At 42.5% G+C, this 11,889-nt stretch overlaps 1 protein-coding gene across 1 annotated transcript in view; it reads right to left on the minus strand.

Moving 5' to 3' along the window:
• The window catches only part of Samd12 (sterile alpha motif domain containing 12), a 378,226-nt gene extending 366,711 nt beyond the window's left edge, over positions 1-11,515 (minus strand). Inside the window, exon 1 of the mRNA XM_090339306.1 lies at positions 11,434-11,515. Within this exon, the coding sequence (XP_090195432.1) occupies positions 11,434-11,446 (13 nt within the window). The 5' untranslated portion in view covers positions 11,447-11,515. The remainder of the gene's footprint in view (positions 1-11,433) is intronic.
• Between the last annotated feature and the right edge of the window lie 374 nt (positions 11,516-11,889).

Here is an 11,889-nt window from a genome sequence, read left to right on the forward strand (position 1 = left end):
ACCAAAACCAAACTCTTCATTCAAAATATTTGCTGTTTCTCTTCTCTTTTGTTGCCCCTTGGTTAATCTCATATTGTTACTGTATCTGACTTTGTTACCTGGTATATTGTATATACATTTATTTGTTTATTTGAAACAGGGAAGGGAAGGAGACAAAACAAGATGATTGGGAGGGGTAGAGGGAGGGAAATGGGGACAAAAATATGAGAAGGGGTATGAATGTATGAGAAGTAATGCATCTACTATCTGGAGAATGTAACTGTAACCCTTCTATACATTACCCCGTCAATAAAAATTAAAAAAAATTAAAAATGCTGTTTATAACCTCAAAGAGCAATAATATAGGGACCCTATATTAATCCAAACTTCAACATTCCAGCCTATGGTCCCAGAGACCAAAGAGAAGCCCTGGAAATCCCAAAATTGTGGCATCCAAATGACAGTTCTGAGACCAATTCCATTGGCAGGACCTATATTCACTTCACAGCTAAGAAAATATTTAAGTGAACTAGGGTACTGTTCCCTCTATATACAACAATGTCTCAAGAGATGCCTGGTCAGAATCACACAGAGATATATACTGTAAGCCAGGCCTCTGCCATATCCAAAAGTGAACCATACTGGAAACTGCCAAATAACTTTTTTTTCTTCCCTTTTCTGTGTGTGTGTGCATGTGTGTGTGTGGTGTGCATACTGTGCACATGTGTGCTGGTCCTGGGGCTTGAACTCAGATCCTGGGCTTAAGGGTGGGACTGTACCACTTGAGCCCATCCTTATTTGTTGTTTGTTTGTTTATTTGGTAGTTAAGTAAACTGAGTTAAGAATCTCATGGACTTTCCTAACTGGGCTGGCTTTGAACCACAATCCATAGATCTCAGCCTCCTGAGTAGCTAGGATTACAAGTATGAAGCACTGGTGCCCAGCCAAATAACATTTTCTTAAGCTTCCAAAGATGAGGTCCAAAATGTTGGCAGTTGGGACCAAATTATCTTGGTAAGCAAGGTCAATTCATTTCAGATTGAGTTTTTCTACTCTCTAGATAAACTGCTTTTATAAGGCTCTTCAATCAAGTTTTCCCCTTTCCTATCTTTTGTGTTTCTGCTTAATTTTTACCCAAAGTAAGATCTCACTGGTCATTTCTCACCCAAAACAACAGCAATAGAATTGATACACAGAACTTCATGAAAAAGTCTTACGCTACTTATTCACAAATTAAATTCAGAATTTTTTTTCTTTGCTATGCTACTACCAGTGGCATCTTCAGGCAGTATTTATCCTCAAATTCTGTAGCAACTGGGAAATCAGACTTGTATATTTGCACATTGAAAGAATTTGTCTTTAGTAAATTGCACCCTTCTAGACAGTCTAATTATTGTACAGAGAATGAAAATCAAGTAAAGGAGAATACAGGAGATGCAAAACCACTTGGGAAAATAGTTTAGCAGCATCTTATAAAGCTAAAATACACTTATGTACTATATGACTTGAAAACCATCATTTCTATATCCATACGAGTGGCCGACAGGATCCTATAACAACTCACAAGCATAATCATCAGTTACTAAAACAACTCAAATGTGCCAAACACACTCCAGGATATTTATTCAATGGAAAACTATTCAGCAATTCAAAAAGATGAATTGATGGACCAGCATGGACAAAGTGCTATGAAATCCAGTGGGAGCTACCATCATCTTAATGGCAGCTCAGCAATGAGACTTATAGGGCACTCTAGAATAAAGGCAGATCAACAGATAGGGACAAAGTTTAGATAAATCAGAAGAGGAAAGGGCCTTATATGACAACAAAGTGTATATGCATTTTCCCAAAATTACAAGGGAAAAAAGAATTTACTGTATAAATTATGCCTAAATAGCCAAACTATATAAACATAAACAATCCTAGTATGAAATAATAAAGCACAGGAGGGAAGAAGTACTTGAAATGGAGATTGTGTTTCAAAATGGAGAATGAAACTTAATCTCAAAAAGAGAAGTTGAGGGCTGGGAGTTTGGCCTAGTGGTAGAGTGCTTGCCTAGCATGCATGAAGACCCAGGTTCGATTCCTCAGCACCACATCTATAGAAAAAAAAAGCTGGAAGTGGTGCTGAGGCTCAAGTGGTAGAGTTCTAGCCTTGAGAAAGTCCAAGGACAGTGCTCAAGCCCTGAGCTCAAGCCCAGGACTGGCAAAAAAAAAAAAAAAGAGAAGCTGAGAAATTTGTCTTTCTTTTGGCCAGTCATGGGGTTTAAACTCAGGGCCTGGGCACTGTCCTTGCGCTCTACTTCCTGGACCACAGCAACACTTCCAGCTTTTTCTGGGTATGTGGTACTGAGGAACTGACCCCCATGGCTTTGTGCATTCTAGGCAAGCACTCTACCACTAGGCCACATTCCCAGCCCTGAGAAATTTATCTTTTAAATCACATTTAGGTTCCAGTTGCAAATAGGTACAAATTCTTAGAAGAGAAAAAGTCTATTTTTATTATAAAACTTTGGTAATAAGACTTATGGCAACAAAATAAAGTATCTTTCATTTCACACTTGACTTTTAATAGCCTGGGAAGGCATTGTTTTCTTGTTAACCAAAGACTTTTTCCACTATTTTTCTTGTATACTTAAATGCTTATATCTTGGTCAATTTTCTCCTATTTAATGGCCAACTGTCCTAATGCAGTGATATTTTAATTGGCTATAACTTTATGATGCTAGCCATTTCCCAATATCATTTTCTTAGTGTCCATGATTTTTTTTTGTGGGTCATGTGGCTTGAACTAGGCCTGGGAGCTGTCCCTGAGCTCTTCAGCTCAAGGCTACCACCCTACCCCTGGGCCTGGGCACTGTACCTGAGCTCTTCAGCTCAAGGTTGCCACCATACCCTTGAGCCAACCCCCTCTTTCCATTTTCTGGAGGTTAATTGGAGATAAGAGTTTCAAGTCCTTTTGTGCCTAGGCTGGCTTTGAACCTTGATCCTTAGATCTCAGCCTCTTGAGTAGCTAGGATTAAGGCGTGAGCCACCGTGCCCAGTTCATGATTTTTTTTTTCTTTTGGAATATCTGAAAGTTCTTTCTGCAAATGACTCTTTTCTACATACTGCATATTTGGGTGCATTGGACATTGAGAGAACATACAAATTTGCTTATGTCAGTTGACATAATTTTGGGTGGGATAAAATATGTAAAGGAGTTTTAAGTGAATATACTCTTGGCATTGTACATTCTCCTTCCCTTAGTTATCTCATGCTCCAGAAGAATAGACAATGAATATATGAAATAAGAATTCAATGACTGAAAATGCTTTATAGTCTATTGATTATGTTTTGTTGGTATTATCCAAACACTGAAAATCTACTTTCCTTTACTAAACACTTATTATTTCATTATATACTATATTACCATGGCGCAGTACTTTCTTACAAGTAGTGGGAAGATGGACTTTATCACTACCACCATCTGGTTTAACATTTACTACAGAGAATCTTTGCACCTGCCACCCCAGTTCTTGAGAACTTCCCGGATATAAATGTAACTTCTCACAGTATGCCTATGATGACATTGCTATTAGTATAGGATAGGTAGATAAAGAGTCACAGATCTGTTCAGTGAATTATTCAGACACATAATGCACATCCTCCTCAGACCTGTTCATCCTCATCTATCTTCAGAGCTTACATATTAACTACCAACACTATAAAACTATAGCCCTCCTATTGGTGACAGAGTCACACATTGAGGAGGCAGTGATAGACCACGAACAATAACTCTGGTCCTGTCTGAAGTCTCAAGGACAACAAAAGCTCTGAAGGTCAACCCTAGAGTTTATCTACAAACATCTGTCAATCGCTTGAGATCTGGGATGTTCTGAACTGAATACCACAAACACCACTGGCAGTAGCAACACAGTTGAGAACAAGGAGAAGCAAAGAACCGACTTTCCAGCTGGATCCTCTGAGCCCCAGCACCCTTGGAACAAGGCTGTGGGAGGCAGTGAGGCGGGCCACCCCTGTCACTCCCATCTGTGCCCATACTGCTTTGCACTTAGCGAGGCAAGCTGTACGAGCATCTTCTTGCACCCACACTTTAGAAAAACCAGACTAAATATAGTTACATTTGCTCTCATGAGCCAGCTCGGAGAGGATGGTGCTGCTACATTCCATTTCAAAGAATCAGGGAGGAAGCAGCTTGATTTACAAGAGAGCAGCTTCCCTCACTGGTTCCTGTGGTTTTGCCAGTGGCTCATGCAAATAAATCCTAGCTACTCAAGAGGCAGAAGACTATGATTCAACACTAATCCAGGTAGAAAAGACTGTGTGACTCCAGATCCAAAATGCTGGGCTGGAGACAGGACTTAAGGGATAGAACACCAACCAAGCAAGTATGCAATCCATAACTTCTAGATGTCTGCCTCATTCCCATACCAGCAGAATCAAAAAGGATAAAAGTTACAATATGCAAGATCTATGGAGGCTGAGAGAAGTGCTGAAGCTTAGTTAATACGAGAGCCCATAGGAGAACCTTCTTTTTTACTCTTCTGTCCAGTGGGCTAAAACTCCCACAGTATTAAGACTTGGGAAACTCTCCGGCAGCAAGCACACATCATTCATACACTGTTTTGTTTCTTGCCCTTTTCCCATTCTCCACCCATTGAAATCCTATTCAAAGGATCACTCAAACGCTATTCCTTTTGGTAGGCTATTACAGTCCAGCTAAAAACTAAATGCCCCATTTGTTTTCAGACCTCCCACATTATGTTGCTTGTGATTTTCTTTAGCATTTGTATTGTTTAGCTTAATCTGCTTCTTTTTCCTTTGCCCAAGTGAAAGCTGGAATAGGATACTGGAGAGAGCCAGAGAAGGGCCATGTTCCCCCTCACATACACTTTTTTAAACCACTCCTAGGGCTTGAACTCAGGAGCTGGGTACTGTCCTTGAGCTTCTTTTGCTCAAGGCCAGAACTCTACCACTTAAGCCCCAGTGCCACTTCTGGCTTTTTCTGTTTATGTGGTATTGAGGAATTGAACTCAGGGCTTTATGTATGCTAAGCAAGCACTCTACCACTAAGCCATACTCCCAGCTATCCGGTTCCTTCTTCATTAGACCCCTCTCCAAATCTAGTAGAATTAGTAGAATACTTGCACATAGGCCATGCTGTACTACAGATTATCAAAAGAAAATTTAAAACTTCAGGGAGACTTTCCCTTAGCCTCTCTTTTTCCTAAAGAATTAGTTATACCAGCCTCAGAGTACAAGCATCCTTGGCTTCAGATTTCCTAGCTCACCCTCTGTAACATGTCAGGACAGCAAATGCTGTGATTCAGCATGGCAGACTTTGCTTCACCAGCAAAGGTATTTTCCAGCTCTCATTCTTAACACCAACCCTGGTTCCTTCTGTCATATAAGATCAAGGTTGACGGTGAAGTAGGATAAAAGGAAGGGTTGGGCCATGCCAGGCAAATAGTGGGATTAGACCCTGCCCTGTCTGAACTGGCAAAAAAAAAGGCAACAAAAGCAATGGGAGTGGCAGAAACCATTCATTGCCCTAGCAAGTTTCCAACTAGAGCTTAGATTTCTACTTCTTGTTCACTCAGTCACCACACAGGAATTTTCAAGGACTGGCATCTTGCTACCATTCCTGTGTCCAGAAACAGAGTGAATGGATGGAAGCTGTTGAGGCAGCATTATTAGAACCTCTTTACTGCTCATATCTTTATTAGTCAGATCTGATGAGTGAGAAAACAAAATGCAAATAAACCTTAAGAAAAGACCCTGATGATGTAGAGTAGAGGAGAATCAGAGTACAGTTATTTTAACAATGACATAAGGGCCTGAGGATTTAAATTGTCCATATTACCACTTTGTGTGTGTGTGTGTGTGTGTGTGTGTGTGTATGTGTGTGTGTGTGTGTGTGTGTGTGTGTTTGTGCTGGTCCTGGGACTTGAACTCAGGGCCCAGGAGCTATACCTGAGCATTGCTTACTCAAGGCTAGGAAAGCTAGTGCTCTACCACTTGAACAGCTTCACTTTTGGCTTTTTTGGTAGCTAATAGGACATAAAAGTCTCATGGGCTTCTCTGCCCAAGTTGGCACTGAATCCTGATTCTCAGATTTCAGCCTCCTGAGTAGCTAGAATCACAGGCATGACAGAATCATAGCCACCAGTACTTGGTTTGCCTGTGTTGTTTACATGTACTGTGTAGATAAATACAGTTGGTAATTCTCCAGTAGCATGAGGGTAGGGGGCTACTGTGGAAATAAAACTCACTCATAATCCCATTCAATAATTCATTTGCATTCCCCATGCATCACAGAGGTTGAAGCTGGGTTAGGCATAAGACAGAATGGAAAAGCAGTTAAAGGAAGGACTGAGAGGCTTGCACTGAGAGGCATATGAGGATAGAAGGAAGCTATCTCCCCGCCCCCTTTGTTCCAAGTGCAGTATAAGGGGAAGCTTAACACAAAGATGCTTCTGGTATCTCTCCATTGTCATATGACCCCTGCTAAGGAGAAAAGAACAATGATCTGATATACAAGTCTGAGTAACAGTGCATAGTGGACTCAGCTCCCTCTCCCATCTCCATCTTCTCTCTCCTCTCTCTCTCCTTTCCCTCCCCATCTCTCTTCTTCACTTCCTGTCTCCTCTCTCTCCCTCTCCCTTTCTCCCCCCACTTTTCTCATCACCCTGCTATTCCCTCCTTCCCCCATTCTCTTGGTCCCACAGGGCAGTTGCCCATATTCCCACTGCTCTGGGCTAGCAGAATAATGGAAGTGAGTGCTTATTAGGAATGGAAGTTCATCATAGGACGAGCAATGCTAGCAAGCCAAAGCTAAAAACAAAACGAAACAAACAAACAAAAGAACACTCATGTGACCTTGTAATAAAGGTGACATTCTTATCTCCTGTTGGTACCCACCCCTCTGACTCTGTTCTTAGTTCTCAATTCAAGTTGGGTAGGCAGTGAGCAATTACTAATCCAGAGCCACGTGTACTATCAATTCTTTCTCATCTCTACAAGTGTTCAGCACTATTTATTTTCTCCATCATTCAGTTATTATGTAGCCTTTCCAAATTTCAGTGAAGGGCTGTTTTTTTATCACTTCCACTACATAAAAGCTATAGAATCTATACTCAATGACTTATCTAAAATCATTTAAGTTAATTTGATCACTGAAAAGGAAAAAGTCAGATTCCTTCACATGGATGTGACTTAGGGCATATAGCCTTCCATTTGAAATCCATTTTTCTTTCGCAGGGGTGGGGTGGGGGAGTTGCCAGTACTGAACATTAAAAAAAAATCAATTTTCTGTCATGGAAGAGGAGCTCTTTTATTTGAGTTGGGAGAGAAGCATTATGTACAATGTTCATCCATCCAACTTTTCTCATAAAACACTGAGAAAGCAAAAAGCAATTGGGAAGAAGGAGAAAATTATGAAAAACAGAAAGCTTCTCTGGGTCTAAGAAATCATGCATTTATACCCCATTCATGTGAGAATTACGGTGGGCCCCCTAAGTTCCTGTTCTTAGAATACAAAGATGAATACAACCCCTGAATGATGAACAGTTTTTTTTTTCCACTCTGAGGATAATATTGCAACCCAGTTCTGATAGACAATACTTAATGAACAACACGTTCTCTCCATGAAGACAGGATGATTCTGTGGTGTCAGCTTGGACCTTTTATCTAAGATCCTAGTCCCACCCCACAACAAAAAAGACAATGGATGTCAATACAGTCCCAATTCAACGCAGAAGCACACCTTCAAGATGTCCAGCTACCCACAAACGCAAAGCAAAACATAGGTCACCATTAGGCTAGGAAATACAAATAAAATGTTCTTAAATTCAGAGAAGAAAATATATGGTATGCATGACGTGATGAAAAACAGGTACCTCTTTTTCATAGTAAGTACGTGGCTGCAGATTCAGCAAAATGAATGGTGCTCTACTTAGAATGAATGAACACTTAAGTTCAAGTTCACTTAAGAGAAAGGTTACACATCACAAAACTCCTTCTAATGTGTTACTAATTAGAAAAGACTGACTGGCATGCAAACTATACTTATTCAACATCTAAGTCATAAGGGAAGTTCCAGGAGCTGGTTATTTTCCTTGGATGTCAGTTTTGTTTCCTTTTTCAGCCATTGTATATTATTGGCTAAAATAGAATTGTGTGTCATTTGGTAGTGGCCCATCTGAAAGCTCGGGAAGACCTGACTTATTGTGGCTTAATAGGCACATGAGTGTTTTGTCCACATAGACTCACCATCAGCCAAACACTGACCACCCCAGATAGGCAACGCAGAACAAACATGAGTAGCCCAGTGATGTTAGAGCCAATGTGGATGTTGGTGTTAACCTTTTCTCATGTCTTCAGCACTATGGTAGAATGAATGAGTACTCTTCTAGCAATTAACACCTTTACAAATTCAGGTTTCCTTAAGAGAAAGGCTACACAATATAAGAACCTTCTAATGTGTGACAAATTAGGAAGACTGGCTGACAGGAATAAGTGAAAAATCAGGGTGAAAATGTATGCCCTTTTCTCCGCTTTATTTTCCTTTCTTGTAAAGGATTGAATGGGAATGGAAGACAACCAGATGGAGAATCCAGGATCTATGCAGCCTTCAGTAAGACCTTCCCTTTATTTAATCCCTGCAATGTTCCCAGAAAGTAAACAGTACTGAGCACATTTTTCCCCACATATGAAAATTAAAACTGCAATGTTAAATAATGTGTACTATTATTTCCTCCTCCAGTTCCTCTAGTAATATCTTATTCTCTGAATCAGTGTTTCTCAATGAACTTGAGTAAACGGCATAGTTTGGTCTTGGTCAGGAAATTTTGTGTAAGATGTTACGAAGTTCCAGATACTTAACATCACTGGGCCCTGCTTCACCCACCCCCAGCTACCAGCACCAGTTTCTCTACATCCCAGATGTGTCCTAGAAGCACAATGCCACTCAGAGCAGTGATGAAAAGAACAGATCCTTGCTTTTTAACAACAAAACTAAAGTCTGTGGAAAGGAGTATTCTTTTAAAAGCTCCTCTGTTTTTAAGTCTCTCCAAAGTCCTTCATTTAATAACGTCTGGGCTCCTAAGAAAGAGCTCAGCATCTTATTGAGCCAGTTACCAAAGCTCCACAAATATGTTGATCATAAAATCCGTAAATGCTTTCTGAACCTCTAATAACGCCAGATTCTGTGCTATTGGCTAAGAAGTCCACAGAGATTCCCTTGAGTCTCAGAGTTGAGTAAAACAGGTTAACTGTGGAAAGTGTTGGGATAGATTTAAAGACTGGTTCAAGGAAAGCTCTATGCATGAAGTTCACATAACTCTGGGAAGGCAGAGCTACCTCTAGGATCAGTTCCCAGAGGAACGGAAGTTCTTCTTGAACCTTCAAAGACCCCAGGGAACTAGCCAGGCAAGCCCCAGTCCACACTGAGAAAACAACATTTGCAAAGACCTAGACAGAAATCATTTGCAGCAAAAGTTTAAAACACTTCCTTCATTGCATGCCTTGAGACTTCACTGTGATTCACACCTGTGATCTTCTGTAGACTAGAGAGGCATTTTCACCAGACAAGTCTCACATACCAAAACCAAAACCAAAACAAAAACAAAAAAACATAAATAAGCTCTCTGAAGTTCGCATGTACCTCTTGTTTTTGTAAGGTCTTGTTTCACTGGTATAGTCACCTATAGAACAAGAAATCTGACTAATTCTATACTTTTTACAGTGAACAGGAACTTATTTTCAAGAACACGATGGCCTGCCAACAGATGGGAGTGTCACTCATGTGGGGACAGAGAAAAGATATAATCAATGTTATCAATGGGTAATCTGGAAGAGTGCCAGTAAGTCAACCTACTGTTTTCAAACTCAATATGAACACACAAACTTTGGTTTCTATGGTATAAGAACTCTATCAATTTTACATTGTGTAAAAAAAGATTGCCCTACTAGGATGTTTGCAGAGAAAACGCAACGCAGGAAATCTTTTGGTTGTCTGCTATAATTTCAGAACTATCAGCATCTATCATTTTACAGAGGGGGGAGGAGGAGAGAGCCAATACACTCATGTTTGTTGATATAATTGGGAAGCTGAATGTGGTGGATGGGAGGGAACCTCTGAACCTTAGACCACCCAATGTCAGTTGTTTGCTGAGTTTATGGGTGTTGGGTGTAGGAGTTTGTTGTGCTGCTTCAGATTGTTAAGACAGTAATTATAAAGAAAGCAAGAATCAGATTGTTTCAGTTTCTCCTGGGGCAGGGAGTGGTGGCATAAGCAAGTAAACCCTTGTTTCTTGATTCTAACATACAAGAAACAGGCTCATTTCCCCCTTGGCAAGCAGCCTAAGGCAGCTGGCAAGCATGCCTTCTTTTTCCCCACCTCTGTTCCCCTCTGACCCTAGCTGCACTCAGGAACCATAGTTCTAGAATGAAAGCAGGCCTCGTTTTCTTCCTGTGATCATTTCATTGGATCTTTCAGGCACCATTTGACATTAGAAACCCTTCTGGTGCATGAATTCGCCCTACTCCCCAAACTGCCCTAAACAAAGAGACCTGTGTTCCAAAGTAAGTGAAACTGAGATTTTAAAAGAAACAAAACAAAATAACCTGGGGATCACGCTCACCATTACCTGAGCTCAGTTTTTTTTTTTTTTTTTTTTTTTTTTTTATTAACCAGGAAGTTCAAAGGTGACAGGGCTAGGCAGACCAGACAGCAAATCCCAAACTCAATATTACAAAAGGGAAGAGCAAGGTAGTTTTTTAAAGTAAAGGAGTCCCCCACATCTAAGCGAGGCTTGCTGGTCTTTCTGCCCTGGCTGATGAAAAGGTTCCCTCTCTGTGAACTTGGCTAGCCCCAGACAGGACTGTTTAAACAGGTGTAAGGACACTGTCACCCGTGGGGTGCCTTTGCTGTAGGTGCTGCTGCTGGGTACGACAGGACAAGGGGGCCCTCAACCCCCACTCACACCCCAAGCTTTGGGGTGACGCACCAGGCTGGGGATTTCCTCCCACATGTGGATGGCAAAGCGAGCACCCCCCAGATTGGTGTCCACTTGACCAGCCCTAGCCAAGAGTGACAGGCAAAGGGACTCCTCAGGACTGCAGCCTGGAGCCGGAATTGTCCTGTCTCTCCCCCCTTCCCCCCTCCCCAATTTTCTCCCACACATTGCCATTAGGTGCACTTTCCAACTCCGACCCTGAAGTCCCGTGCACCTGCGTGTCTATCTCCACGGGCAACGGAACAGGGCGCCATCCGGCCTTGGGAGACCAGGTGGGAAGCCCAGTGGCTCGAGGGGAGGAGGAGAGGGGGCCCTCTCCCCGCCACCCCCTTTCCTCTCCTCCCCACCATGGCTGAGCGTCCACAAGGGAGGTGTGTGGATCGGGGTGCGCGGGTGAAGAGGGAGCTTCAAATGCTCCCCAAGCGTCCCTTACCTTCCACAGCCATTCTCTCAGAGCTTCCCTAACGCATGCATAATTCTCCTGGCCGAGGTACTCCTCCTGCCCCGCGCTCCCCCCGCCCCTCGCCTGCGCCTAAATATTCTGCGCTCATCTGCTCCAGGACCAACCTGCCGCGGTCACGCAAAGCGAGCAGCCGGCTCCGGCTCCGCGCACGGCCACCTGGGAAGTGTAGTCCTCTCCTCTCAACCGCGACCCACTCCCACCCCCACTCCAGAGACACCCCGAGTTTCCCAAGGGGGGGCACCGTCCCGTCATCAGCCTCAAGCCTCACATCTCCTTCAGTGAGTTCAAATGCGGTATTCCTTGGTGGGGGAGGGAGGCGTTTGAGGGGGAGGGGGGAGCATGGCCACCCTTGGCCGGGATGGAGACTACAAGTCCCAAGATGCAGTGCGGCGGGCTTCGTGGGGAGCACCCAGGAGGGACTGGGTG

This window comes from Megascapheus bottae, chromosome 9 (genome assembly GCF_031878675.1).
Source record: "Megascapheus bottae isolate mThoBot1 chromosome 9, mThoBot2.hap1, whole genome shotgun sequence".
Classification (NCBI taxonomy): Eukaryota; Metazoa; Chordata; class Mammalia; order Rodentia; family Geomyidae; genus Megascapheus; species Megascapheus bottae.